We start from the raw sequence: 27,963 nt of genomic DNA on the forward strand, positions 1-27,963 counted from the left end.
CAGCGATAGATGAAGATGGATTGTTTGAGAAAGGAGAGGTAAGTAGGAAACAAAGTAAATTCGTCAGTCAAATCAGAGTCGTAGATCGTCAAGAAGAAAAAAGAAGAAAAAAAAGAAACAAACAGAGTGCGCCAAACAAACAACCGCGTGAAGTAGAAAGAGGAAGCAACAACACCTCCACCCACGGCAGAAGAGAAAAAAAGTCCACTTCGATATCTCTACACAGCAATCTGCCGTCCACCGATCAATTGTGCCCTGTCCGACCACTCATCATACCGCACCGATCGGTCGAATTTCTGCGACTTCTTCTTCGCAAAGCCCAAACTCTTCATACCACCCGAAGACGACGACGGCGGCGGAAGAGGAGGAAGCGGCGCCGATCGCCCAGTCTTCTTGCCCGCCGACGTATCCAAAGTGCCGTCCTTGCTCTTCTTCCTCCCATGGCCGCTGGCCTGCACGCGGGTCGCCTCATCCTCGATCGCGCGCCTCTCGCCCTCCCTCCGGATGACGAACTGCTGAAGATTCAAACCGACATAGCGATTGACCAGACGACACCTCGCGATGGTATCGAACGGTCCCTCCGCGAAGGCCGTCGCAGGCCCACTGTCAAAGAAGATCTTCACCGTCTCCGGCATCGACAGCACCGTCTGAATCGACGCCCAAAGTCTCGAATCGCGACTCTGCCTCGACGCCATCCCCAAAACCGTGCCATCCTCCCTGGTCAGTTCCGCGATCTCCGTGCCCATCGCCACCCCGTGCGCACCGAAGACATGCGGGCCGATGATGTACACCCTCCTCTTCTCCGTACTAAACCCAGGCAGATCCATCGCATAGATCCGCATCCTGCCCACGGCCACGCTCTCCGACTCGACGAAATCATCGCCCACATGCGGCGCCAGCCGCCCCTTGTCCCCGTACTTGCGGTCGAAGAGCCGGGCCAGCGCGCTCGCCGTGCCGCCGAGACTGCTGTACCCGGGCGCGTAGCCCTGGGAGTCCAGCAGCTGCATGCGCATGTACCAGGCGGCGGAGCGGGAGTGGCGCGGCGAGGCGTTGGTCTCGAGGATGTGGTCGACGCGGTACCTCCGCGCCGCGATCAGGTTCAGCAGGGCGTCGGCGTTGGTCGTGTGGATCTGCACCTCCTCGGCGCTGTGCTCGCGCACCGGGTCGATGATCACGCAGTGCAGCGTCGTCGGGTCCGCGATGACGTATTGCCAGATCTGCGTCGTGGGCTCGTAGAGGCTGTGCACGATGGGCGACCGGTTGGCGGACGGCGTGGTGGGTCTGGCGCTGCCGTTCTTGTCTTTGCTTCGTTTGCGGTTGGCCGGGTGGGTCGTGGATTGGGATGTAGAAGAAGAAGAAGAAGAAGAAGAAGAAGAAGAAGAAGAAGAAGAAGAAGAAGAAGAAGAAGAAGAAGTCTTGGGAGAAGAGGTCTTGGGGGAAGGGGTCTTGGAGGAGGCGGCAGTCTTGGAGGTTGTAGTGAAGGTGACTGTGTTGGTATTGCTGGTGCTTGGAATCGCCGACGGCATCGTGAAGTCTTAGTTCTATTTTCCCTTTCTGTCTTGATTGGTCTCTTCGTGATGTGGTGTAATCACAGTAATGATAGAAGCTAGATCCGGCTAGCGATATACGTATGTCACACGCAATCTCTCTCTCAACCTCTGATGGTATATATGACAATAGAGGTGGAATCAGACTCTAGATTCGGTCACAACAATGACGAAAACTTGTTCGTACGTCTTTCAAGTCCCAACGGAAGAACGATTTCGAAAAACCAAGACGGATGAATGAACAGAAGCTGAAACGACAACGATGATGATGATGGTGATGAGAGAGGGAAGAAAGGGATACGATTCCCCGTTCCCCATCCATCTTTCTTATACAGACACACAACCAGGTCCCGGCCGTTGTAAATTGTGACCAGATGAAAGCCGACCGCGCCTCGCGATCGCAATCGAGAGGAACCAGCATCGTCTCGACACCCACATCCGTCGAAAGGAACGCCTTCTCCTTCTCGATGGAAGCACAGATCACCCCCGACCGAAGATCCGACACAGACACGCCTGCCCAGACAGAGAGAGAGAGAGACGGAATAGTGACAAGAATAGCAGCAGTCTCGTCGACGACGAGCATGTACAGTACCGAGGAGAGTAGACGGACGCGCGCAGCACACACGGACACGCGCAGATAGGCCGGAGCGCGAGTCGCATCGGCTACCAGCATTAAATCACCGTCATCGCCACCATCATCAATTCAGTTCAATCAATCATCACAGCGGAGAGAAAGGCAAGGCGTGGTGGCCTGGCCCACGGCGGTCATCCGAAACGAGCAGAGGGAGGTGAAGTTTGCCGCCAGGGAAGTTGCAGGGAAAGCGTGTGTGGTTGGTTTCTGGCCCAAATGTGACAAGGGGATCCCTTGCTTTCTCTCGTGGCGGCGACCGGCGGCGCCAAAAGAGGCACTGCAGTTGGAAAGTCCCGCGGGGAACTGGCGGGTTCGTGCGTGCTGTAGCAGACACACACATCTAGTACTGTGATTGTATTGTCACCGTGGAGGGATCTGAAACAATCACATTTTAGTATTATGCTGATCGCCTTGCTTTGCCTTGCTTTGCTCACTGTTAGCGGATATAGCGTAGTGATGGGAGTGGTGTCTTTTCTATTTTCTCTCCGCCGGTTCGTGGCTTTTTCCCTCTCCCTCCCGTCTCTGATGATGGATTGGTCGTCAACGGTCGGGCGTTGTGGAGGCTTGTTCCCCTGCCCCGGCGGCCGCCCCGCCCCAGACGGGAGACGCTGTTGCCCTTTTTCACCTCATCACTACATACATGGATGGACGCTGGGAGCATCACCGCCGGCGGCATGTTTCTCTTCTGTTCTTCGGTCTGAGGTTTCTTTGTTGGTGTTGTCATTACGGCAATGCAGGGAGGAATCTACGCATTGTGCGCGCGCGTGTGTGGGTGGGTGTATGCGGGATTGATTGTGATGGAATGTCTTGCCTGTGCAGGAGTGAGGTCCATGATGTTTGATGGTAGTAGATTCTTTGGCTGTGAGACTAATAATGGTGTGTATTGATTGCATGTACGGTGTCGCTGTTGCCATTGTCCCCCTCGTCAGTTCATCATACTACTGTATGTACATACATATGGATATGTCTGCTTTTTTCCCTCTCCGCCATCTTCATCCCTCAATTCACCTGGGCATGTCATACTCTCGGCTGTCAATCAGTGGGACGAGGCTGGCTGTCGATGGCGTTTTCAGTGCAATTGTGTAATGCTTCTTCTTCCTCTTGACAGCTCATGACACGGCAGAGGGAGTGGATGTGGATGTGGCCGCCCGTATGACACAGCAGGAGACGACGGACAGTCTCGCGGTTACCTCCATACAGCACTGTGGACGCACACTCATCACCCGTATAAGCAGCGCCACAGAAAAGCCAGCAGCCGTGGGTTGTTGTAGTACAATCTCGTGTGTGCTTCACATTTGCCGCCCGCCGCTGACGCCTGGGGCGGGCGGGCGCGCGTGAAGGACCGTGAGGAGCCCGCCCGACTTTGACGTGGTGAGGTGAAACACGCTGCAGCTGAGCTGGTCCTAGTCGGGCTGTCCTAGTTGCTATCCTAGTTGCTAGTAACTTGTTACTGCACATGTAAATATCTATGAATATCACAACGGTTGAAGATCAGGATAGAGGCTAATACAGAGGGTACCTATGTATCCTTTTCTTGTTTTTCTTTGATTGACCGAGACCGCTCTTCTCACGTGTCGCTCTGCAAGCAGCCTGCAAGCGACCCACCATCAGTCAGAATCAGCGAATAGGTGAGATGAATGATTGTCGTGAAATGAGGCGATGCTACATTCCTGTCCTTGGCCTCTCTGCCGGAAAAGAGCGCCTATCGTGAGTTGTGTCAAAATGATACCCATGATGTTTTTGCTTTCTTCTGTATCGTCATATACATGTAGGAAAAATAGGGCAATCATCCGGTTTGCAGTCTCCTTTGACCTCTCTCTAGATTGAATCTGCATTCGAATATGCATACCCTGCAGAAAGTGTAGTCCAAAGGACGCCCATGATATGCTTTCTTTCTTCCGCGTCGTTGTAGGTATGTGGCAACAGAAGGGCATTGGACTCCCCAAACATCGTAGAGTCATTCATAGCTGCTGCCTCAAAAATTGCCGGGTACGCTCCTGCGTTTCCCCAGTCGATGATCCACACCTTCTCATTACGATCTACAATTAAATTCACAGGGTTGATGTCCTGGTGTACGAGAACGAATGTGGAGTAATCGAAACGTGGGAGGTCTTTGCTTGCCCGTCCGACCCTTTGGGCGAATTCAAGCTTGTTCGTGAAGTATTCGTTAAAGTCGACTTTGCTGTTGAAAGGACCTGCTCCGTAGTCCGAGAACCAGAAACCTCTCGCTCGACCTCCGCCGAGAGGCCCAGGTCGTTCGAATCGAACATCTTGTAATTGCGAGATAATGCTGGCCACCTGTTTGATGACGTCGGTACGTTTTTCCGAACTCAGACCCTTCCAGATATCTTCGAGCATGTCGCCGTCGACATAATCCATGACGATATATCCCCAGTTACGAAAAGCAGAAGCCTCATTCTCTACGAAGAAGTAGCGATGTAGCTTCGGAGTAGCAACGCTCGTGTGAGAGAGGACATGTTTCATCGCCTCAATCTCCTGTATTTGAATTGCTGCTCCGAATTTGAGAACCAGATCTGTAGAAAGACGGACGACCTTGGTAGACCCGAGACTGTAGACGACAGGTGAAGATTTGCTGATCACGACGAGTGTTTCATCGGAAACAGTCGCGAGATCTACCCCGTTGAGCGGAAAAGCTGTCGATGAGTCCTTGCTGGAAGGCTAATCGCCGTCAGTTCCGAGCCGGCAAGTTTTGGATGGAGAAAAGGTACGTCGTGCAGAGGAGTCCATCGACCATGACCGATAGCATAGTCCATATCGCGTGCTCCGCGGCAATGACGTCGCTTTCGTATCGCTCAACAAAACAAGAATGAACTCCTGGTATACACCACCGGTGTTCGAATCGATCAAATACGTTCCAGCCTCGATGAGAGCCGATGTCCGAGCAAAATCAGCTTTTGCCCTACACGCAGTTGCGCATGCCCGAATTCCTGGTCCCTATCCCGGCGGTCTTACGAATCACTGGTGCGTACATCTCCAAACAAGCGAACACGAAGAGTATGAGAAAAGCGTCTGCTTCTCTGGATGCTGTTCTTGGTGCCCGTCTGCCTGAAAAGAGCACAACCCACAGCACCTGCCCGCGCACGGCTATGTGCATCTGCAGTGCAAGTGCACCTCCACGCGATATGATGGGAATGTGATACCACATGGAGCTGGAGGACAGAACCTAGGCAGATCTTCGGCATCCAGTATGTCACGTGTCCGTGTATAAGATACCTACCTAGGTATACATCTTCACCCGGGCAAGCTTCGGTCTTCCTGTCGATACTAAGATGTACTCAGGCACCGATCGATCGGCATACATTATCTACTTGCTACTGTACAATTCACCACCTTGTCTCGTCTGATGAGACCTGGAGAACGCTGACCACACCGGCGTCTCTCCAAGCCGACTCGGCCTTGATAGAACACCGAACCGGTTCTTGCTCTCGCTCTCTCCAAAGTGGAAGCGGCTTGTTCGAGGCAGCACGAAGGGAGGGACCTCGCTGAGATAACCACACTCGGTGACAACTACGGTTACCACAAAAATGTTCGTACTTAGACAGCCGGCCTATATTCTCGCGGTGATACAGTCACCATCAGAGCATCCTTCCGTCAAGATCGGGTCGAGCCTGCCCATCGATGATACTATGGAACTCCATACCACTCATCGCTGAGACGCGCAAGCGTGCTGCACATGGGAGCTCCCAACGTCGAAATTCCCGCTCTTGACCCATGTGGCGGTAGCCTTCCAGCCGTGCTGAAGTGGGCGGTCACAAACACAGGGCCATCCCCCCGCGTTTGCAGCGACTACGAAGGGAGATAGTCCGATTTCTGACGCACTTCGCCGAAGCTCTCCTGCATGGCTTCAGAAATGAGGGATTGAGGGAAAAAAACACTCCGTCCACTCCCACCGACATGTGTTAATCGAAGACTGCCACAGCTGCAATCATGTCTGAACCAGAACAGATGTTCGATTTATACTGCTTTCGCTCTAGGAGTCGCCACGCCGTGACCTGCCAGGCAGCTTTCAGGCCAGGCTCCATCTCGACTTCCTGCGGCATGATGCCGATGCTGCTGCTGCACATCTCCATCACGACCAGCTCCGAGTGTGATAAGACAATTCCTGATCGCCTTTGGTACCCGTAGCGCGCAAGGAAGCTAGAACCCACAGTGGGAACTCGGCCCAGGGGTCTAGCAGAGTTGTATATTCCTCTTGCGGCCTAGGGTGCAGACAAGTCATGACCCACCCGGCTTGAGACAATGGCTCGGGAGTGTCCACCGTGCGGATGATTCAAGGAGTTCCCCAACTTCTCTCTTTCATCATCGCACACAGCTCTTTCCATTTTGGAGTGTCGAAAAACCTCTGCGAGAATGGGTGCTGCCAGTGACGACACAGCGACCGACAGTTGTCCCGCGGCCGCCCGCGCGGCCCTCGAGACCAACGCTCGCTTCATGTCCTGTCTGCTCAATGAAGGTCTGCTGCAATGCGACCCCGCCGTCCGGCCGGACATGCCGACCGCCATGGCCGAGCCCGGAATTCGATTGCGGAGCCCCAAGCGCGGCGGAGTGGAGTCCGACCAGGAACTCTGGATCTCCACCACAAGGCAGCAGCATGGTGCGCGCGAGCTGTGGCATCAGGCCGACTTCGGCACCCCGATCCTCGCGCGTAGCCCTGGGGGGCGCGAGTCGGATGGATGGGTGACGGTCTCGAGCCCGGTCGAGCTCGCGGGCCGGGCGAGGAAGCTGATGTCGGAGGCCGTCGACGACACGGCCTGGGCCGGGGCCGTGGATCAACTGGACAGCTCGTTCCGGAACATGAGTGAGTCGGGGGACCGCACGTCGGTTTGAACATCTCGTCGAGGGTTTCGTGGGCACTGACAGCGAGGGGATCATACAGCCGCGTGGATCCGGTGGGGCGACGACAGACCGTCGCCTTCGCTGACATCCCGTTCCATCCAATGGGAGCAAGCCGTCATTGTCGGGCATCCCGTTCACCCGGTCCGTCCCCCCGCGATCGAGGCGCTGTTTGAAACTGTCACTGACTGCAGAAACGTGTAGATGGGCCGATCCCTGGTCGCCGCATGCGGTCTCCCTCAGATGCTCGCCTCCGACGCGCCGATGCTCAGCCAGCCATCGATCTCTTTCCTTGCCGTGGATCGGTCCGAGGTCTGGATCGTAGGTGATTTCCGAAAGATCCTCTCGGGATTGGTGATGCAATTCCGAACCTCCGCCCCGGCCGCCAACGAGGTCGTCTTTCCGTGCCTCACGCGCCAGATCTCCGCCATCCTGGCGCATTACGGGTCCGCTCGGGTCGTTTGCCAAGATGCGTTCGTGGCGGCGGCCCAGGCTTCGCTGCGGACGGTGACCATCCCGGACCGTTGGGGATTCCCCTACCATCTCAAATTCTCCCTCTCGTACACCATCTCGTCCGTCCTGCGGGCCATCACCCCGCACTCGGCCTGCTCCGGCCCCGAGGTCTCGCACATCGTCGAGGATTGCATGACCGCGGACAGCTGGGTGTGCAAAGAAGTCGCGGCCATCACGGGCTCCCACGCCGATCGGACGGCCGCGCGCCAGATCACCTGCATCGTGCGCGAGGACCACGAAGCCCGCGCGCAAGCCCTCGGGCAGAGCCTGATCATCGTGGCCGCGCTGGGCGAGTCGCCGACGCGTTCGTCCGAGTGCCTGGCGGCGCTGACCTTCGGCCTGGGGAACCCCGCGGCGAAGCTCGCCTGGCTGAAGGGCTACGCGGCCAGGCTGATCCCCGCCGTGTGCGTGCCCGCGATCGAGAGCGGCGTCGGCCTCGAGGCCCACGGGCAGAACACCCTGGTGCGCGTGGACAACGCGACCCGGGCCGTGCTCGGGTTCTGTTTCCGCGACTTCGGCAGCGTCCGGTGCCACACTCCGACCCTCCGGCGCCGCGGCTTCCGCATCTCCACCGCGCCCCCGGACACCTGGCTCCTGACCGAGAGCGAGGAGGAGGTCTGGGACCAGATCCAGCACACCGCCATCCACAACAACCTGCAGCTGCTCGTCCGCCAGCTGGCCGTCGACCCCGCGCTCGCCTGGCGGCTCATCCGCGACGAGCTCGACGACTTCTTCTCCTCCGCAGCCGCCTGCCTTGGGAATGAGACTGCCGCCCGGATGCATGCATACCTGACGCGACCGATCGTCAAGGCGAAGGCGCTGTTGCGGATGCGGATGAGCCAAGTCACCGACGAGGTACGTATGCCAACCTGTCCCAACCCCCCAACCCTCTGCTGTCCCTGGCTCACACCGTCTCCTCTTCTTCTTTGCCTCGCCCACTAGGACCTCTATATCGACGTCCCGAACGTCCTGTACATCCACCCGGGCGCGCAACGGCCGCCTCGCCCCACACGGGACTTCGCCACCGCATGAGATGGTAGGTCGCCCCCTCCCTCCCTCCCTTTCCAACGTAAAGCGGGGTTGTGATTACGTATTGTTCGTCAAACTGTTTTGACAAGAGAAGAAAACGATAGATGTTGCGAAATTAGGTTTGGTAAATCCTAGGGAAGCAAGAAGAAGTTGGATTCTTTTCGAGTCACTAGCCTACAGGTCCTCTTGTTACTTATGTGTCCTCTTCTTCATGTTCTTCCTGTTCTTTCTTTTTCCTCTTCTTCCAGTTGTAGAAGTGGTAATAATAGTAGCAGCAGAAGTAGGAGTTTCGAGCAGGAGGGTCACGTGCAGCCAGACAAAAGCCGAGATTCCTCCAGTATCATCATCATACCTTACGGTATCATCCTGCCCTTTTCCTTCGGCAGCTGCACAGACGCGCACCCTGCAACGTGCCGCGTCGTGCTCCAGGTAGGTATGCACGTATGCAAGATGCCGCCCGCGCTGTGCCGTAGCGTAACCTGCCCTGTGCATTCCAAATTTCTGCTGGACTGGACCCTGTGAAAACGGCATTTTGATGGGCATCTTGATGGGCGTTTCGATGGGAGTTTTGATGGGCGTTTTGATGGGCATTTTGATGGGCATTCGATCCTCACCTGGCGTGGCTGGGCATCCACCTGTGACCTTGGGCAACCCTCAAAATGGCATGTGCTTTCCGACTTCCGCCACACCACTGCCGAGCCGACAATCACCACCATCGCCGAATAGTCATCACCGTCAACTTATTGTATATCGCCGAATAGGCCGCTTGCCGACTTCACTCGCCTCGTCGGCTTCATCATGTGTCATTACTATTTGCATGAGCGAACAACACATCCCTCCCCAGCAGCTCATTGTTGCATGTGCCGGGTCATCGTGCATGGGTCGCGTGCCTGATGACCTCTTGTGGTCTAAACGCTTCGCGCCGACGCTACACTTTACACTTTGCTGTGCCGCAAAAAAAGTGGCCCAGTATGTAATTCCCAACAAGAGGCTTTTAATCCTAGCCAACATAGCCAATCGAGGGAAAAAGCTAAAACGGTCTGCTCCTCTGGGATGGCGCTCTCCCTCCACTGTGATTCCACTCTTTAAGACGACCTACAGCGCTCCATCGCCAATCATCAAGCGCCCTCCGAACGAGATTGTGACCTGTCCCATCCCCGTCACATCACCTCTGCGCCGTGTGGGCCACATCCTTCACCTCGCGAATAACCCTCCGCACTCCACCATCGAACGCACGAGCGCGGCGCCATGGTCCAATATCGCGCCATCAACTCTACCTCTCGGCATGATTCCGGCCGCATCGGCGACATGGACGCCCTGGAGATGATGTCCGAGGGCGGCAGCAGCAGCCATCATCCGTATGCGCCGACGCCGCCGCCGAAAGATGACCCTTATAGCTACCCTCCTGCTGCACTTCATCCTGGTGGTGGTCATCCCGGTGGCAATGCCGCAGGCGCTCTCGCGAGGAATACTCATATCGAATCCTTCGCCTGGAATGACCTGCGCATAGCCGTCCTCGATCGCAAGACGCGCAAGTCCAAGGTGCTTTTGACCGATGTCTCCGGGATCGTGCATGCCGGTGAGTTGCAGAAACTGAATCTGTACATAGGCCGACATATGCCGCCGGCCGTGAGAAGGGTCTTGGCATGGTTTACTGACGCACTCATGTCTTCACAGGCGAGATGATGGCCCTGATGGGTCCTTCTGGTGCCGGCAAGACCACCCTTCTCAATGCACTGGCCCACCGACATGCAGGGTCGATCGGGGGGAGTGTGCTCGTCAATGGCCAGGAACTTCCTCTCGCTACGCATCGCGCCATCAGCACTTATGTCGAGCAAGAGGATACTCTCATCGGCTCTCTGACGACGCTGGAGACGTTACGGTTCGCAGCAGAGTTGACGATTTCGAGTTCCATGTCGAAGCGAGAACTCGAAGGCCGTGTGCAGGGCATCCTACGCGAATTCGGTCTCCAAGCCCAGAGCAACACGATCATCGGAACCCCTTTCAAAAAGGGCCTCAGTGGTGGCCAGAAGAGACGTGTCAGCGTCGCTTCCCAGCTCATCACTGGCCCAAGCATTCTCTTCCTCGATGAGCCGACCAGTGGTCTCGACTCGACTGCGAGTTATGAGATCATGTCGTATATTCGAGACATTGCCAAACAGCACAACGTATGTTTCTCCAGAAGAACCACGTGAAAACCCCCCGACTGACCACCATAAACCAGCTTATCGTTATCGCCAGTATCCACCAACCGTCAACCAAAACCTTCGACCTCTTCGACCAAGTGACTCTCCTCTCCCAAGGCCGGGTCTGCTTCTGCGGTCCGCGTGTCTCAATGCCAAACTACTTCAGCGAACTCGACCTCGAAATCCCTCCCCTAATGAACCCGGCCGAACACCTCCTGGACCTCGTCAACATCGACTTCACCAGTCGGCGCCACAGCTCCCATCCTCACAATTCGCACTCGCGCCTCGCCAAAATCACCACCGCCTGGTCCCGCAGCCCCCTCTCCCAACGCCTCTCCACCTCCATCGCGGAAATCTCCCATCGCCCCGCCCGCCATGGCATGCACCTCCTCCGCCGCACCGTCCCGAAACCGGGCTATCTCAAGCAGACCCTCGTCCTCCTGCATCGATCTTGGATCAAGAGTTACCGCGACATCGTCACGTATTGGGTCCGCGTCATCATGTATCTCGGCCTGGCGATCATGATGGGCACGGTGTGGTTGAGACTCAGCACGGAGCAGAAGTACATTCAGGCTTTCGTCAATGCGATTGTGAGTGAATTCTCTTTATTTTCTTTCTGTTATTTTTCTCTCTCTCCTTCGCTTCTGAGAAAAGTTGTTCTCTGGACTGACGAATTTCTTCTTTTTCTTTCGGAAATCATAGTTTTTCGGTTCGGCGTTCATGTCCTTCATGGCAGTCGCATACGTCCCCGCTTTCCTCGAAGACCGCGCCATTTTCGTCAAAGAGCGCGCCAACGGCCTCTATGGTCCGACGGTATTTCTGGTCTCGAATTTCATCATCGGCGTGCCATATCTCTGTACGTAAATTCCCTTCCTGTCCTGCCAACGACGCCATCTCACTAACCCCCCCGACAGTCCTGATCTCCCTCCTCTTCTCCCTCATAGCCTACTGGCTCGGCAACTTCCACCCCAGCGGCTCGAATTTCTTCATCTGGGTCCTCTGGCTCTTCCTGGATCTGCTCGCGGCCGAAAGCCTCGTCATCCTGGTCTCTTCCATCATCCCGATCTTCGTCGCCGCCTTGGCCGTCACGGCCTTCGCCAATGGCCTCTGGATGAGCGTGGGCGGCTTCCTCGTGCCGCTCCCGATCCTGAACGTCTTCTGGAAATACGCCTTCCACTACTGGGATTACCAGAGCTACGTCTTCCAAGCGATGATGGTGAACGAATTCGTCGGGAGGAGATACTCCTGCGCCCCCATCACCTCTTCATCTTCATCGTCCGCCTTTTCGTCTCTCCCTCCTTCGGATGGAGCGGGATCGGCGTGCCACTGCATGTTCCCCTCCGACCTCCAGTCCCAATGCCTCATCCCCGGCGAAGCCGTCCTCGCCCAATACGGCTATCCCACTGATAAACAGGCCGAGTGGCTGGGGATCATGGTCGCGATCATTTTCTGCTATCGGCTCGCTGGGTGGTTGGTCACTTACATGCGGAAGACGTGAACCCTTTTTCGAATCGGAAGGGAAGGGTTGGGTTTCTGCTGCGCTTTTTCGCCGTTCATCCATCCGAGTGTATGTTTTTGTCTTGGGACGAGGCGTTTTTCTTCCTGGTCACCGTGGGAGTGACTCGAGCCCGAGACGCAAGGACTAGTTGTTCGTAGGCTCTTGGTTCCTTTTTTTTCTCCTTTTGGCTCTCAGGTGTGCGCTGGCTTTTGTCTTCGTTGACGACGACGACGATGATGATGTTGATGCCAAGCGGGGAAATGTCTCTTGTTTCGCATTTCGACTACTGGCGAATTGTAATATGACGGGATCACGACGGTGTATATAGATCTTGCATGAAGCAGCGACATACGGTCTGCTTTGCTTAATGATGCTCCAATTCCATGCCGGTGTCTACCTTCCAAGGTTGGTATGGATTTCCCATCGACTTGCAATTTCTCGTCAACGCAGCGCGCACGTCTCTACTGGTTCTGTGCGGCAAAGATGCGTGGTGGCTCGTTCATGCCGAGAGTTCCAATATAGCTGCAGGATTGCATCAGGCTGGCTACATGAATCGACATGTGACGTGCGTACCAGCTTGAATCTTCCACAGTTGATTTTTGGTTCATCACTTTTCATCACCGCGTCTCTTTTTTTTTCTTTCACCTGGTCTATCTACTTCTTGTCTCGGCCTTGACTCATCGGCATCGTCACAAAGTGAAGCATGAAGGTTCCGATACATCGCGAACGCAACCCTAAAACGGGCGCGTGCCCGGCGTGGGTGCGCATTCACTCCGACGACCCAATGCGTGAAAATGGCAGTCGTCGATTGCGCGTGTCACCGCGACGACAAGGAGGTTTCTTGTCGCCGTCAGTATATCGCAGGAACGATCAAATGTGTGCAATGACATGACGCAGGCGTTCCGCACAAGGCTCGCCGATCCATCCCAGGATGCTTCGCAGGAAACATGAGTCCGAAGTCAGCGACGCCTGCTGCAACAAGCGAGAACGGCTCGCCGAAATTGAGGTCGAAAGCAAGCCTACACACACGCCACATGTGCTGCGAGATCCATTGCTCGCCTATCCTCGTTCGGCATATGATTTCTTCGAGCGCTCCAAGTCGACTGTATCTGAGCCGTCTGCTCTTACCGATCTGATAAATAGGTATCTACAACCCAATGCGAGCCCTGAGTACATCACTATCGATCTTGATGTATTCACCATCTACCAGTCTACGAAGTCAAGACAGCCGCAGCAATTGACGTCGCTGGATCGACTCACATTCGACGGCTTTCCCTCATTTTGCTTCGATGGCTATCTCATCGTAGGCGAGACCCGCCATTGGGTTCAAAATGTGCAATTCAACATTATGACCCTCGACGGCTATGGTGATCGGGATGCGACCGCTTTCATGAGAGATCACATCTATGTACAGTCCATCGCCGCATCGCAGTTGCGCAAAAATGGCGGCCACGATGTCTACTATCGACTTCGTGAACCTTCGCCTGAGTACGCACGCTTCTATATACCATTCCTCTGGATAGTCACCTTCACTAAGCATTTTATCGAATTTCTGATTTACCAAGAGCAGGATGTCCGCCTCGAAGACTTCCGGCAGGGGTTTTCGGTTTGGCTGCAGAGGACCTATTCTACCGAAGAATTGCACTCTTGGCAGATGCAGTACAGCGGCCAGGACTTTCGCCGTCATGTCAATGCCCACGTTGAATTTCTTTGGAAAGAGTGTTACGGCCTTGTCAAAGGCGATCCGAGCTTGGGTCTGCTCGATCACCCTCTGTGGGCTTTGGTTGGCCCGAAAGAGCTTGATGCTATTCCAGCACAACCCATCGTTGAAACAGTGACGATCGTCACGCCATTTGCCGCACAATGTTTCTCCACCTCTTATTTTAGCAAGATCCTTGAGGTACGTCAGATCGAGGATCCGAAGCTCGCAGCAAGAGTTGAGCTTCGCAAGAGCAAGCTCGGCCTGACGCCAGGGACATTTCACAACGACGCCAACGATGATTCTCGGGGTAATGCTGGAGCTAGCCACTGCCCGATCCCTCTGCTGCAGAAAGCGGATCACGTTGTCAAAGGCGACGTAGTGGCGCTTCGACCAGAGGATTCCGGGTCCTGGAAGTCTACAGTCCCAGTATGGTATGCGTACGTACAGGACATCCGAGAACATCGACTCGATATTCTCTGGCTGTATCAGCCTTCGGACACGACGCTGGGCAATGCACGCTATCCATTCCCGAATGAACTGTTCATGTCTGATAATTGTGGTTGCGACCGCAGTTCGACCCGAGACAGCATTGATATCGATCAAGTACTCGGTATCGCACACATCTCCTGGTTCCCCGATTTTCCAGCGGAGACGGATGGCTTGTTCATCCGGCGGAAATATCGCACTCAAAGTCACGACTTTGTGATGCTGCACGAGGGCCCTTATCAATGCGATTGTGGGAGGCAGACAGCGCTTGAACGATGTCGGAGCGAATTTGCAATAGGCGACACGGTACTGATCAGCTCACCATTTTCTTCCCGGCTGGAATGTGCTCAGATACTAGGCTTCGACGAAAACGAAGAATCTCCTTCAGGACAAGTCCTTTACAGGATATTTGGTCGCCGTCAAGAACGCAATTCCACAGCGCGCCCAAACGATGTCGTTCCAGAGCACAATGTCCTGCGTTGCTCGCCTAACAGAATCGAACGCAAATGTCATATTCGAACATTTGACAAAGTCGTTCCATCACCTTATAATCGCGACGGGACCGGTGATCTATTCTATGTACTGAAGGACAACTCAAAGCCTGATTTGCCGCCCTGGAAAGAGGGCTGGGATCCAACGGCACTAGCGACATACCCTCCTCTCACAGGTTTAGGTCTTTTTGTTGGCGGTGGGGGACTCGACCGAGGTTTAGAGGATGGCGGTGCTGTTGCTTTCAGTCACGCAGTCGAATGGGGGCCAAACGCACTTCACACGTATCTCGCAAATGCTCGACACCCGGTTGAGTGTTTTTTAGGCTCTGTGAACGACTATCTAGCGCAGGCTTTGAAGGGCGGATCAATGTCATCCTTGATCGCCTCACCGGGGGAAATTGACGTCATTGGGGCCGGTAGTCCATGTCAAGCATTCTCACGCATGCAGCTTAATCCATACAACATGCAGAGCATCCGAAATGCATCTATGGTTGCTTCGCTGATCTCGTTTGCAGATCTCTACGCCCCTGAATATCTCATCCTCGAAAACGTCCTCGGGATGTGTAGTAGTACTGGACCTGCACAAGGTCTGCTGCAGCAGATTATGGCTGGTCTTGTCGGACTCGGATATCAACTCCAGACCTTTCTTGGAGATGCGTGGTCTTGCGGATCGAGCCAGGGGCGCTCTCGTGTCTTTGTAGTCGCATCTGCTCCAGGCCTCACTCCCTTCGAACCCCTCGCTCGGACGCACAGTCATCCACGTCTTGATAGCAATCGTGCTCAAGCATTAGGCAAGCTCTCAAATGGCCTGTCGTTTGGCGATCGTATGACAGGGCCGACACCATTTGAGGGCCACACGGCAGGAGAGGCGGTTGCAGATTTACCATTTATCGGAGATGGAATCGTACACATCTGTCCAGAGTTCCCAGACCACCGATTATCTGTAGTCTCTAACGCTCGTCACCGTAAACGCATTGAAGCCGTCCCTCTCTTTCCTCGCGGCGTCGGCTTACTCTACGCCTACTCGCACGGTTTACTCTCCGGCGAACCCAAAGATTTCTATGAGAGAGGCACCGAGTTCCGTCGTGCGAAAAATAGCAAGATCTACTCCCGCATCGATCCCGATGGCCATTTCCCCACCATTCTTACCGCGTTCTCTGCTACAGATGCTATCACCGGTAGGATCTTGCATTGGGATCAGAACCGAATGCTCACGGTTCAGGAAGCCCGGAGAGCTCAAGGCTGGCCTGACGAGGAGGTGCTGATTGGTCCACCGGCGAAGCAATTGCATATCGTGGGCAATTGTGTGGATCGCAAGGTCTCTCTTGCACTAGGCCGTTGTCTGCATACTTCGTGGACGAGCTCGTTCAACAGACAAGGCGAGAAAATTCGTCCATTATGACGACGACCGTGATGCATTAAATACTATCCATTAGACCAAACAAGCGACAAGAAGATCATGCAGCCCGAGCGAGCGTCACACTAGTACGTGTAGCACCATCGCGGATCCGCAGTGTTCATGATCTCCCTCACGGTAATGTCCGGCGCCAGACCATTCATCTTGAGCACGTCATTCAATGACGCAGGACCCTCCCGGAAGCCGTATGCATCAAGCTTGGTACCGAAATACTGATCCTGGCGCTCGGTTATATTCTTCTGCTGCCACTGCCACCAGATGCGATCGATCTGCGGGTGGTGCAGGAAGAAAAGCGGTTCTGCGACGAACCCGATCTCGTCAGCAATTGTCCTCCCGCAAGCCGAATAAAACGCTTAATCAGAACCAGGGGAAAACATACCATTCGGCGAAGTCGTCGGATTCATCTCGCCTCCCAACGACGCGTGAATCACGCCATGCGGACTCCCCTCCAATTGCTGTTCAAACGTCTCATAAAACTCCTCCTCATCCTGAATCTTCCGAATGTTCTCCGCCGTATACGCCGGCGCCATCGCCACCGCATCGCGGTTGTTTGGTCCGTCAATCACATCGCGAAAGAAACAATGTTCCTGCTGCACGACCTCGTTCGGGCTGAACGCGATCCAGTTGGGGCGCAAATTCTTGAAGGGACCCTCGTCCACACATTTAATCTTGGAACCCGACCGCAGTGTCTCGGTACGTGTGCTGCTCGCTTGGCCCCCGAACCCTAGCTTCGCCGCCATCACGGGCGATTCCAGCAGTTTCAAATTGTCCTGCGTCCAGTCCCAGAACGTCATGGGGCCCTTGTACCCGCATTCCCCTCGGAGCGCGCCTTCGTAGACGAGGGTAAAGTAGCGGTGCCAGGGGAGGAAGGCGGCGCAGCCGTGGACTGGGGCGTTTTACCAATGATCAGCTTTTCTCGACCTGTGACGCTTTGTGTGGAGACTCTGGGCGAGCAAAGGCCCAACAGGAATGGAATGGAGACTTCTACTTACTCTGCTTGCTCAGGTTGAAATGCACGTAGGCAAAGTCGTCATAGAGCGTGCTGCTGTTCAATCCGATCCGCGACGGTTTCGTCTTCAGACAGAGGACGGAGTCGAGGTAGCTCTGTTGGTCTGCCGGTCGCATTTGGCGCCATTCGACTCTTTTGACGGGAGCGGTGCATTTGCTTTTGTTGTTGTTGTTGTAGTGCTTTGCGGGAGTGGATTGTTTGCTGCTCTGTTGCGGGAGGGCGAATGTCGATGTCGGGAGGAGTAGCAGCAGTCCCGTGAGGGAGAGGAAGGTCGGGAATTTCATCTCGGACTCGACGTGGAGGGATTTACAATCCGTGATTGTTGTTGTTGTTGCCGCTGTTGTATGATATATTGGGATTTGATATCGAGAGGTGGTGACAGCGATCGGATGGCTTTTCTTTTTTTTTTTCTTTCCTTGAAGGACCTTCCTACATGTGGGTTTTCTGTCTCTGCAGGAGCCTACATCACTACTACCTTGAGAAGTACTCACTCCATTGACCTCTCTGCGCCATTTCCGTGTCTCGTCCCTGGCAATGATTACACTTTTCCATAGCTTTGGCCAAGCCTTCACTAGTGAGCGCGAGTCCTCGTATTCATCCCCTTCCCGCTGCCGTCGTAACAATCCTCGACATGGCCGCTCGGCGGAAAAGTTACCCATTGGATCTAGGTCTGCACTGATGAGACTAGTGTTCTCAAGAGTAAAGACAATGTGTCTCCAATGCTACACATCGTCTCGCACCAAGATCCCACAGACCGAGGAGGGTACGGTATGGGTTTCCTTCTTCAACTCATTACATATAGTGAATTCCGCTTCGTGCGGAGAACAGCGCTCCTGCATTGATATATCACCCACCAGTTTGCGTTCAAATAATTCAGACCGAAATATGGAGAACATCCTCGATAACAAGACTGTGTGTGCACGGATTGCACGCTCCGATAGCTAACGCATCGGTACGGTACCACGTCGTCTTCGACAATCATTCCGTATCTTCAATGCTTCGCCAAGCATACGACGGTGACATGGACGGCATGTCCGATGGGTTTGCCTTTGCATGACCCGCTGCCCAGACCGTGATCCAAGCCATTGGGAATGCGACGGCCTATATATAGATAGAGAATCTCCCCTCTTGGCGTGTCGGCCGGCCCCGGAATTTAGCGGCAGATCGAGCCACCATATGCACGAGCGCTGGAGGTTATTTTCCATTGGGAATGGCTTTGGACACAATCGTCACCATGTCATCACGCGCACGATATCATAGGTTCATCGACGGGAACGACTTCATGATTCAATATACGTCTCATTTGTGACAATGCTGCTGCTGCTCCCCATATAGATATCGATGAGACGAGATGCTCTGTGTGATGATAAGAAGAAGAAATTGTAGAATACCCAACTTGCTACCACAATCGTACAATATGGCCACCAACAACGCTCCCATTTCATACTCGGCCACCGTACGAAAAGGACTCCCTCCACAAGATGCACAAAACCCTCAACAAGTCCCGGCAGTGACTCCCACAAGTCAGCTCAAGGCTCATTCTCCGAGACAAGCAGACAGACAACCAATATCTCCCTCCCCGAGCCACGTCCCGCGAACGGAACACCCCGAAGACGCCGTCTACGTCCTAACCATCCTCACCGACAAAGCCCACCACGCGCGCATGACCTCTCTCCGAAACAAATACTTCCCTCCCAAGATCAACAAACTCGCCGCCCACCTCACCCTCTTCCACGCTCTCCCCTCCAGCAAACTCGAAACCACCATCATCCCATCCATCGAAGCTCTCGTCCGCTCCACCAACCAGTTCAAAATCCACGCAACGAAACCCTTTCAATTGAAAAAGGGTATCGCCATCTCCATCTCCGAGCAGGACGGCGGCAAGCAAGGCCATGCCATCCATCGGGACTTGCAGAACCGCTGGAAGAAGGATGGCTTTTTGAGCGAGCAGGATGCCGGCGGCTGTCGAATTCACTACACGATCATGAATAAAGTGGATGATGAAGTTGCGGTCAGTCGAGCTTTCGGGGAAGTCGTGGGCGAATTCCAAGGTGATTTCGGGACTGCGGAGGGTTTGGCGCTGTGGAGGTATGATCGGGGTTTCTGGAGGGCCGACAGGAGGTTCTTGTTTGCGAGAACATAGAAATCCTGTCACGCGGATCTAGACTATTTTCTGGACTGAAATAATTGTATTCCCGTCCTTCCCTGGCTTGGCTGGCTGTTCGGATTGCTGAGCGTGCTGTTTATCGGCTCGCATACCTTCCAACTCTCATGTCACCAAGAACCAATACACAAGACCCGAGGCCATGAATCGCAAGATCTTGTTGAGAGCGTTAGAGGTGAAGAGGATGTCGAACGCGGAGGAGACGCACAAGATGAACTCGAGGCCAGTACGATACATTAAATTATAAGATTACCCCAGAGTGCGTCGGAACCCTTTCCGTCATGTGCGATACGGGACTAAGTGCATCTCGACTTCGTCTTCTTTCTGACGCTCCTTGCTTCTCGGCAGCTGCTCGGCAACCCTCAAGCCCTCGAGCTCCCAAGTCACCAAAAAGCGACAGACCAGCGCCGATGTCAGAAACCGCAGAACAATATAAATCGCACTCCGCGTATTCACAAAGCTGAGCGACGAAAGAACAAATGTGCCAAATATCAGATTGAGAAAAACCGCAAACGCCGCAACCTGATGCAAAGCGACCGCCCCGGAATTCTCCGCATAAGTCTCGAACCGATCCTTGTCGAGATTGCGCGCGTGATCCACAAGTCCCAGCCGAACACCCTGCGACGAGAGTCGAATCTGTTCGCGAAAGAAACCCACCAGCGCACCACCGCTGTTCCGCTGCTGCTGTCGACGTCTTCGCGCCTCCCGGACGCCCTGCATTGCATGCGTCATATGCCAGCCCGCGACACTGCAGATGTGGATGAAGAGCGGGAAAGTCCCCCACGCCAGCGGCAGCCAGCTATCCGAGCACGCCCAAATTATCACCGACCGGTATCCCATCGCGACGATCTGCTCCAACACATTCGCCGCCGCCGCAATCGCCAGGAGGAACTGCAGCATTGAAGCTATCGTCGCTGTCCAGCCGTCCAGACCGAGCAGTATGCTGGGAACTGCTGCGAGGGGTTCCGTCCGCTCGAGGGATTTGAGCGGGTCGGTGTAGGCGAGCATCCGCGGGATGTAGATGACGGGATTTGTGAATGCGAGTATGAATGTGAGGAGTTTCCGCTTCGTGGAGAGAAGCGCGATCTCGCCGATCGATGGTGCGATCAGCGAGAGCAGCGTCGGGACCAGACCCAGGAAGACCTGTGCGCTCTGGAAATTGGATGTGTAGCGCGGCAAGAGGCCGGTCGCGATGCAATCGAATACTACACGTAATCTGCACCGTCAGCCTTTTCTGTTCCGTCCGAATCGGCCAGCGTATGTTCGTCACGCACCGACTTTGCAGGATTCCTCCGCATCGGAATGCGTCGTCGTCGCCCGGAAGGCCGCCCATTGCGCCGAGCAATCCACGCCCGCGACGCAATCATCCCCACGACATGTCCCCGTCAGAATCTTCGGGATGAGTTCGCCGTTGAACGGGAAGAAGGCTTCGTAGGTTTTGGAATATGCGGCTGCTACGCGGTCGGTCAGGATCACGAGGACGATGTAGACCCATGGTTTTGAAATGTGCTTTGCAGACATTGTGAAGAGAGAGTTTTGATCGAGTTTGGCGTTCGATTCACCGATCACAGGAAATTCTGTTTCGAAGCATATCGAAATCCGAAATCCGACCTCCCTTCATATCTATCTCTCTTTCATTTCCAGAGAAGGAAGGAAACCGTGGCCCTCAATAAATACTTTAAGCCACATCGGAACGGTACTATGCTCGGAACAGCACATCGTGCACACGACGACAAACCGGCCATCCTCCTACGCCATCGTGCGATCCTTCGCTCTGCATCTTTCGCCTCCCATTGGCAATCCTGCGTCGCGTGGCTTGCTCTTGAACAGGGAAGCTGCAGTGTCGTGAGTGTTTCAGCTTCGCCCAGCCCTAAATGGTCGATTCGCCACGTGCAAGGACAGTACAGTACCGTGTCACGTGCGTGTCTATATTTACCAACTACGATTTCTCCTTCGAAGGAACATGAGTCCAGTTCTCCCACGTAAAGACAGTATGCAGCTGGGGAATGCTGTCATTGGAGTCGAACTCCCTATCTACGCCTTTGACGATGTGTTGAAGTTGTTGCTCGTTCGTCGCGTGAGCAGATCTGGGCAGACCTGGCGGTGTACTGTGCCATGCCCTCTGACTCCCACGTGATTTCGTCACGCCCGCCACGATCACACCGAATGTGAAACTGGACATATGTGGAGCTGGGATTCACTGTGAATATGAGTATATACACCTGCGAGACCGGAAGAGTCGTTTGCGCCGAGTCACATGATGCGCGCAGCTATTCGCGCAGTTCTCATTGCTCGACACCGCATGCGTGATGGTTGAAGTTGGGCAGAAATCCCGCTTCTCCTCTGGGTTGAGTAGTCTTCCGTAATGACTCAAGTATGGACTTCCGTACTGGGTGCTCGCAACCACGACGACTCGAGGCTCATACGGAGACCCAAAGAAGCTCATTACTGGAGATGAGATCTGACCCCGAAACCTCAAAGCCGAGGCAGAGTGAACCCCTAAACTCTAAATGTTCCCGCAGCGAACCAATGCGAGCAAACGTCAACCCAGACAAATTAATTCAGGTGCCTGGTGAAGGTATTGTCTTTCTTACAGTGCCCGCAGACAGTCCTTCTTTCTTTGCAAATCACTCCTTTGAATATGTTGTTCCTTCGCACTTTACAGGCTCTCGCCATTCCGGCATTGGTCGCGGCTTCGGCTAGCAAGAACTGCAAAGATGTCGAGGTCCCGGTGACTGTTAAGGCGACGTCTGTGCCATTCCCTAACGAGGTCAGCCTCCCCACAATCATCAACTACCTGAACCTCAACTTTGGGTTCCTGCTCAACACTTTCTCCGCGGGCACATACACCATCCGCGGAACCCACTGCGTTTCGTCGGTGGAATCCGAGAACAATGGCCGTACCCAAGTTCTGGTGCACGGTATCCTTGGCTCCCGTCACTACTGGAGTGGCCTGGACCCTCCGCATCTCGGCCTCAAGCCTTTCAACAATGGAAACTACTCCTACGTCGACTATGCCTTGTCTCAAGGATACGATACTCTGGCCGTTGACCGTCTTGGTAACGGCCGTTCGGATCACCCGAACCCATTCACTATCCACCTTCCTTTCCAAGTCGAGGCCATGAACCAACTCCTCACCTCTCTGCGTGCCGGTGTTCTCGGGACCACTCCTCGCGAGCTCATCTGGGTCGGTCACTCTTGGGGATCCATCCTCGGCTCCGGTCTTGTCGCCAAATACCCCCAAGCAGTCGAACGTCTCGTCCTCACCGGCTGGACCGCCTTCGTCTCCAAATCCTCTCTGACCGCCCTCCGCGCTCTGACTCCCTGGCCTGCCCGTCTCGCCAAGCCCGAGCGCTTCACCAACCTCCCCCTCGGCTACCTCCACCCCACCAACGAAGTCGGATCCGAGCCCTTGAACTTCTGGGCCGGCGAAGGCACCCGCGGCAAGCACTACGACATCAAGGTCCAGGAGCGCATCCAGGCCGTCCTTGGCACCGTCGCAGTCACCGAGCTCCTCTCGCCCGGCCTCTTCAACGGCGTTCCGGCGCCGTACTTCACTGGCAAGGTCCTCGTCGTCACCGGCCAATACGACGAGTTCTTCTGCGCCCAGAGCTACTTCCCCGGCCACGCCGACTGCGGCCAGGGTGGTTCCGCCGGCAAGGGCGGCCAGTGGGGCGACCTCGTCGACGACAAGACCTACCTCGGCAAGAGCGGCCCCAAGGTCTTCCCCAACGCTGCCCGCTACGATTACTATGTGCCGCCGCACACGGGCCACGGGATCCATGTGCACTACTCGCACCGCGAGTCGGCGGATGCGGTCACGCAGTGGTTGAAGTTGACGGTCAAGGACGCTGCCAAGAAGGCTCCTGCGAAGGTCGCCGCCGAGGCGAAGCACGACGAGCTTTGAGCGCGCCCAAGGGCTGGGAATTTTCCCAACGTGGGTGTTCCTGAAGAACACTCTTTCGGAGAAACGACCATGAAAAGGGGCACGTGTATCTAGAAATTTTAGATAGATAGGAGGGAAATGGAATGTCATACCCCCAGTGTTAGCGGATATTTACCCATCTCGCTCATTCATCAATCCCGTATGCACACGGGGGAAAAGTCTTGGGAAAAACGCCGGTCGAAAAAAGCCATAGCGATCCAAATATGCAAACGAACTTTTTCGACGCTTTGATTTTCTACCTGTGAACAACAACCAAAAAGGCGCGTCTCTGATATCCCGACAGAGCTTCCAAACTGCAGGGAGAAAACCCCACGTAAACATAAAAAAATACAAGACGACAGAGCCCACGAACGTTCTCTTCCCGGCCTCTTATTCTATTTAAAACTCATGAATGTTTTCCATTAATCCGTAGAGAAGACTCGCGAAAGAATGTTTGAACCAAAAATCATCATCGTGCTACATCATGCTATTCATTTCCTCAATCTGTCATTTTCAAATTTCAATTCATCGCGCCGTCGCCTCGCTCTCCTTCGACCTCCTCCCTTCCCTCCGCCGCCCATCCTCATCCTCATCACTGATATCATCATCATCGTAATTCCTGCCTCCATCACCGGCCCTTCCATCGCTTCCTCTCTGTCCAGCCCCGCCACCATTCCTTTCCTCAAAAGAGAACGCCTCATGTAAAAGGATCGCGTGTGCGGGCCTCACGATCTCCGAACTGGGACGGCCCTGGCCGAGGGCTGCCCCCGTGGGAGAATCCTGCGGATGCGAAGTCAGCGCGCCGCCGCTGTAGTCGTCGGCGTAGTAGCTGTGCTGGGACGTCCGCGCGGTGTTAGGGCCCGAGGAGGGCGAGGGATGGGAATGGGTGATCTCGGGCGGTGCGGGAGGCAGGGGTGGTAGGGAGATGGTGGGTGGGGTGTTGTTGAAGGTCTGGTTGTTGTTGATGGGGCTGACGGGGGATTGCGTCAGGTGGATCGGTTGCGGTGGGTTCAGTGTGAGTGTGGGTTGGGAGGGCGGTGATGGCAGGGACCGGGGCGGTGGTGGGTTGGTCGGACGGCTGTTTCCTCGGAGCCGTGAGAAGGAGTTTCGGAAGAATTTGGAATTACCGCTGCCGGTGGATTTATGGCCAGTGGTAGGTTTGGTTTCTGCGCTGTTCGCCGCTGGGTTGGAAGTTGAGGCGTTTGGTATTACGGAAGGAATGCCGGGCGCTGTCGCAGCAGTAAGGTTATCACCACTCGGTCGTCTTGTGGAATGTGCATCGCCTCCGGGGTTTCTTTCCGCGGCAAAAGCGGCGGCAAGCGCAGCTGCTCCTGGAGGCAGTGGGTCGTGGGATGCACTTCGGTCATATGCGCGGCTGTAGAGTGACGAGGAAGTGCTTGGTCGAGGCCGTGACGATGTGGATGGTCGCGGAGATGCAAACCGTGATCCGCTCTCGCTATCGCCACCTGGCATATCCCCCGGCATTTCATGCACGGCGATGCGATCCATGGAATGTTGGCTCCTCGTCGATTGAGCGGGAGCTGTACCAGGTCGGAAATGTGATGAAAATGAGCTGGTGGGTGAGATTGTAGTTGTTAGGGTGGGAAACGCAGTAGTATTAGTGTTGGTGAAAGGCGTGACTGCCCGGTCAGCTTCTTGGCTCGTGGTAGCACGACTGGGACCGCTCTCGGTGTTGGTTGATGGAGGAGCAGGATATATGATTGCTCCACCGTGACTATAGTTCATATTCTCCAAGTCCTGGCGATCCCTTATGGCAGGGCCAGTGAGCGCACCGCCAGCGAGACCTGCTGGAGCTAAAGGAGAGCGAGGTGAAGCTGGTGGTGCGCCGTCACCTTCTCCAGATGCAGACCCGTTGGTAGAAATGAGGCGACTATCGGTCGTGCGCGCAATGCTCTTAGGGTGAAAAGCAGACATTGTAGCAATGCCGGCCGGTAGAAGGGTCGAGGTAGACGGGTCGATCGGTGTTGAGCCCTCGAGCTCTGCCTTCGGAATGACATATGGGCGATCTTCCACACCACGGATGTACGAGAGATTGTCCTTCTCTGTAACAAAGGTGCTGTGCGATGGCTTTCTCCGGAGACGGAAGAACCAAAGGAGCAGGAGAGCGAGAATGACCAGGCCTGCGACAGAGCCAACGACGATACCCGCGATAGCACCACCAGATAGACCTCCATTACTGCTACTGCCGGCAGGGGAAGATCCGGTACTGCTGCCGTAAGATGCCGGAATCGTGGCAATATCTTTGGCCGCATTGGGCGACCATGTTGCCTGTGAGAGATTGAAGGAGCCGGCTTCGTAATTGACTGAGAGGTAAGCTTCCTGGAAGAAGGTTCGACCGAGAGTGTATTGTGTGTTATTCTGCGCACGTCGAATGGGGAAGTAGCGAGATGAATTTGACAGGCCGCTGTATGGCACAGTGGCATTCAGATCGAAGGCTGCATATGGGAGGGTCACGGAAACGGTTGAGCCAGCAGAGAAGGTCTGGCCGAGAGTGAAAGTAATGCTGGCATTTCGTGACTGAAGAGTTTGATGCTGCGTGTCGTTGACCAGATAGAGTTGGGAGGAATTATCATACTTCAGGCCGAATTCGATCTCGAAAGCGCGGCATGCATCGATTGGCAGCCAAAGTTCGGCCACGGAGCTGTCCAACAATGCAAATATGGGGCTTGGTAGCAAGGCCGTGCCAGCAGGAGACGAAGCAATTTGTGACGGCGTGCTGATCTGCCGGATAGCAATGACCGTGTCACGCTCGGGGTTGGAGCTTAGATTGAAGGTATTGCCTGTCGATATGAAACGCGACCTATCGAAACCGCCTAGTGTCAACGATGCAGGCGCACCTCCGTTTGAGCGATAGCTTGCGCCAGCCGTGTATCCAAATGAGGTACTCGGAACGAGATTGCGTTGACGAAGCAGTCCGAGATAACTCGGTGAGCCTGATCCGTCTACGGTGAAGTTGGTTGATCTCGGATTGAGGCCAAGCAACCCAAGATGGAAGTCGTCCACAGCAAAACCACCAACAGTGGAGTTCAATGACGGCAAAGAGGATTGCGCGCCTGGTAGCTGGATATAATCATACCCAAAGCGTGCATTCCCGGTGTAACCCAGGTTCGCTTCGATGGCGAATTGATAGATGCCGACCGAATTCCATGATGTTGATGCGCTAATGTCGAAGGTGCCACCACGGGATGCTGCACAGCTTGAAAATGATGATGCACCTGCGCAGCCTTCAGTGACGACGACCCAGGTTTGGTACAGATTGAAGGATACCAGAGTATTTACTGTCTGCGCCGGCGTGCCAACCTGCACAGCGAAAGTTGACCAGTTTCCATCGACGCCAAGCCAACTTTGCGATGGATTGATGCTTATGGGTTGGATGGCCGACGATGAAGCGCCGCTTTGCTGTCGCGAGACCAGACTTTGAGCGAAAGAGATGCTGGCTGTGCAGGCGAAAAGCATAGAGAACAGCAACTGCTGTCGTGCTCTCTGCATGATGGCAAACCCGTGAGACAGGTTGTCCCACGTCTGCGCGATGACAGCGGGTTTAACGTGCCCTGGACAGAAAGTCCCGATCCCTCGGACGGTTGCTCATGCGGTTATCCAAAAGCTGCGCCCAGCGTTTCAAAAGGCGCAGAGACTGATGATGGTCTGCAGCGACGACCGGGATGTCCAGCCAGCAGCAACAGGAGCGAACAACCAGGAGTATGGAGTATGGAGAGTTGGATGACGCAGCATTAAGAGAGAACAAAGGCAGAGTGGTAAAAGGGTGGACAGTAGGAGCTCGTCTGACAGCGTCACCTACATTAACTTACGTGAGCATTCATAGCGCAGCCGAGACGACGATCGTCCGTACGGCGATGATAGAAAAGCTACGATACGACAGCGAGATGGAAGCAGCGCAGTCAACGCAAGAAGCGCGTCCCGGGGGCTCGGCATGGGCAACCCGCCCAACAGTCTGGCTCCGCTCCCCGAGATGGGTGGAGGCATATCGAGATGCAACAGATATTCGTCGATGGCAGAAGCGATGACATTCCTGGTTGAGAGCAGGGGTGTGAATGGGTGTGCTCAGCCCACGCCCAAAAGGACGAACAAATGGAATAGTCCTAGAGGTGTGTAAATCATCCACTGTCGATGAATTCGCGGAGCGGGAGAGGTGTGGATGGTCGTAGGGCCTGACGTTGGACGCTAAGCTCCCACAAGGGGTCTAGCGTCCTGAGCTCTCGGCAGACATTCAACCAATGACACCATCGGGAGGATGGACAAGTTGGCTGCACTCGAAAAGAACTTTCAAGTTGGTCCACTCCACCAGTCGGTGGCTCGATATTCATGGAATGATCTAGACATTTTACTTCCGGCCCTGTGCACCACTGCAGTCGAGAACTCGATCACGTATCTAGAACCCATGTTAGCACCAGAAGTTCTCGCCATTCTAGGGGAAATGCCTCTGGTCAGGGCTCCTAGACTACCGAGATCCACGATGAACACTGCCGACC

General features: G+C 54.9%; 12 protein-coding genes across 12 annotated transcripts; 6 read left to right on the forward strand and 6 right to left on the reverse strand.

The window, feature by feature from the left end:
- Nucleotides 1–180: 180 nt before the first annotated feature.
- On the reverse strand, nt 181–1,652 carry K489DRAFT_164775 (uncharacterized protein). Its single transcript, XM_033599323.1, has 2 exons — nt 419–1,652; nt 181–326 (listed from the first exon to the last, which is right to left on the reverse strand). The coding sequence occupies exons 1-2, from the start codon at nt 1,524–1,526 to the stop codon at nt 271–273; spliced, it is 1,164 nt and encodes a 387-aa protein (XP_033462709.1). The 5' UTR covers nt 1,527–1,652; the 3' UTR covers nt 181–270.
- Nucleotides 1,611–2,629, reverse strand: K489DRAFT_164768 (uncharacterized protein). Its single transcript, XM_033599322.1, has 2 exons — nt 2,613–2,629; nt 1,611–2,553 (listed from the first exon to the last, which is right to left on the reverse strand). Exon 2 carries the CDS (start codon nt 2,218–2,220, stop codon nt 1,696–1,698), a length of 525 nt encoding a protein of 174 aa, XP_033462710.1. The 5' UTR covers nt 2,221–2,553; nt 2,613–2,629; the 3' UTR covers nt 1,611–1,695.
- Nucleotides 2,630–3,578: 949 nt separating this feature from the next.
- Nucleotides 3,579–5,318, reverse strand: K489DRAFT_393376 (uncharacterized protein). The gene is made up of 2 exons (XM_033606773.1): nt 4,908–5,318; nt 3,579–4,857 (listed from the first exon to the last, which is right to left on the reverse strand). The coding sequence occupies exons 1-2, from the start codon at nt 4,950–4,952 to the stop codon at nt 3,997–3,999; spliced, it is 906 nt and encodes a 301-aa protein (XP_033462711.1). The 5' UTR covers nt 4,953–5,318; the 3' UTR covers nt 3,579–3,996.
- Nucleotides 5,319–7,236: 1,918 nt separating this feature from the next.
- K489DRAFT_314894 (uncharacterized protein) lies at nt 7,237–8,487 on the forward strand (the record flags this gene model as incomplete). Its single annotated transcript, XM_033601052.1, has 1 exon — nt 7,237–8,487. The coding sequence occupies one exon, from the start codon at nt 7,237–7,239 to the stop codon at nt 8,485–8,487; it is 1,251 nt and encodes a 416-aa protein (XP_033462712.1).
- A 231-nt stretch (nt 8,488–8,718) lies between these two features.
- K489DRAFT_164850 (uncharacterized protein) lies at nt 8,719–10,156 on the forward strand. The gene has a single exon (XM_033599324.1). It carries the CDS (start codon nt 9,110–9,112, stop codon nt 9,899–9,901), a length of 792 nt encoding a protein of 263 aa, XP_033462713.1. The 5' UTR covers nt 8,719–9,109; the 3' UTR covers nt 9,902–10,156.
- Nucleotides 9,901–12,258, forward strand: K489DRAFT_315165 (putative ABC transporter; the record flags this gene model as incomplete). Its single annotated transcript, XM_033601069.1, has 5 exons — nt 9,901–10,153; nt 10,252–10,742; nt 10,799–11,350; nt 11,463–11,616; nt 11,675–12,258. The coding sequence occupies 5 exons, from the start codon at nt 9,901–9,903 to the stop codon at nt 12,256–12,258; spliced, it is 2,034 nt and encodes a 677-aa protein (XP_033462714.1).
- Nucleotides 12,259–13,189: 931 nt separating this feature from the next.
- K489DRAFT_408301 (S-adenosyl-L-methionine-dependent methyltransferase) lies at nt 13,190–16,339 on the forward strand (the record flags this gene model as incomplete). Its single annotated transcript, XM_033607464.1, has 1 exon — nt 13,190–16,339. The coding sequence occupies one exon, from the start codon at nt 13,190–13,192 to the stop codon at nt 16,337–16,339; it is 3,150 nt and encodes a 1,049-aa protein (XP_033462715.1).
- Nucleotides 16,340–16,419: 80 nt separating this feature from the next.
- K489DRAFT_387544 (Di-copper centre-containing protein) lies at nt 16,420–17,647 on the reverse strand (the record flags this gene model as incomplete). Its single annotated transcript, XM_033606335.1, has 3 exons — nt 16,420–16,652; nt 16,734–17,240; nt 17,347–17,647. 3 exons carry the CDS (start codon nt 17,645–17,647, stop codon nt 16,420–16,422), a joined length of 1,041 nt encoding a protein of 346 aa, XP_033462716.1.
- Nucleotides 17,648–18,780: 1,133 nt separating this feature from the next.
- On the forward strand, nt 18,781–19,506 carry K489DRAFT_314936 (uncharacterized protein; the record flags this gene model as incomplete). The annotated part of the gene is made up of 1 exon (XM_033601056.1): nt 18,781–19,506. One exon carries the CDS (start codon nt 18,781–18,783, stop codon nt 19,504–19,506), a length of 726 nt encoding a protein of 241 aa, XP_033462717.1.
- Nucleotides 19,507–19,806: 300 nt separating this feature from the next.
- K489DRAFT_368803 (uncharacterized protein) lies at nt 19,807–21,048 on the reverse strand (the record flags this gene model as incomplete). Its single annotated transcript, XM_033602979.1, has 2 exons — nt 19,807–20,732; nt 20,802–21,048. 2 exons carry the CDS (start codon nt 21,046–21,048, stop codon nt 19,807–19,809), a joined length of 1,173 nt encoding a protein of 390 aa, XP_033462718.1.
- A 1,019-nt stretch (nt 21,049–22,067) lies between these two features.
- Nucleotides 22,068–23,689, forward strand: K489DRAFT_378216 (alpha/beta-hydrolase). The gene has a single exon (XM_033604355.1). It carries the CDS (start codon nt 22,169–22,171, stop codon nt 23,432–23,434), a length of 1,266 nt encoding a protein of 421 aa, XP_033462719.1. The 5' UTR covers nt 22,068–22,168; the 3' UTR covers nt 23,435–23,689.
- A 12-nt stretch (nt 23,690–23,701) lies between these two features.
- K489DRAFT_378217 (acid protease) lies at nt 23,702–27,370 on the reverse strand. Its single transcript, XM_033604356.1, has one exon. The coding sequence runs from the start codon at nt 26,960–26,962 to the stop codon at nt 23,978–23,980; it is 2,985 nt and encodes a 994-aa protein (XP_033462720.1). The 5' UTR covers nt 26,963–27,370; the 3' UTR covers nt 23,702–23,977.
- Nucleotides 27,371–27,963: the final 593 nt, after the last annotated feature.

The sequence above is a fragment of the Dissoconium aciculare genome (assembly GCF_010015565.1).
Source record: "Dissoconium aciculare CBS 342.82 unplaced genomic scaffold K489scaffold_3, whole genome shotgun sequence".
Taxonomy (NCBI): Eukaryota; Fungi; Ascomycota; class Dothideomycetes; order Mycosphaerellales; family Dissoconiaceae; genus Dissoconium; species Dissoconium aciculare.

Bases quoted from the DNA above. Each gene is read 5' to 3' on its own strand.
- K489DRAFT_378217 (XM_033604356.1), bottom strand. From the start codon at position 26,962: ATGCAGAGAGCACGACAGCAGTTGCTGTTCTCTATGCTTTTCGCCTGC.
- K489DRAFT_378216 (XM_033604355.1), top strand. From the start codon at position 22,169: ATGTTGTTCCTTCGCACTTTACAGGCTCTCGCCATTCCGGCATTGGTC.
- K489DRAFT_164775 (XM_033599323.1), bottom strand. From the start codon at position 1,526: ATGCCGTCGGCGATTCCAAGCACCAGCAATACCAACACAGTCACCTTC. The intron at 327-418 runs GCACTTTGGATA...GGTGGTATGAAG, and splicing joins GAGGAAGAAGAGCAAGGACG to AGTTTGGGCTTTGCGAAGAA.
- K489DRAFT_164768 (XM_033599322.1), bottom strand. From the start codon at position 2,220: ATGCTGGTAGCCGATGCGACTCGCGCTCCGGCCTATCTGCGCGTGTCC.
- K489DRAFT_393376 (XM_033606773.1), bottom strand. From the start codon at position 4,952: ATGGACTATGCTATCGGTCATGGTCGATGGACTCCTCTGCACGAC. The intron at 4,858-4,907 runs GTACCTTTTCTC...GACGGCGATTAG, and splicing joins GATGGACTCCTCTGCACGAC to CCTTCCAGCAAGGACTCATC.
- K489DRAFT_164850 (XM_033599324.1), top strand. From the start codon at position 9,110: ATGGGCATCTTGATGGGCGTTTCGATGGGAGTTTTGATGGGCGTTTTG.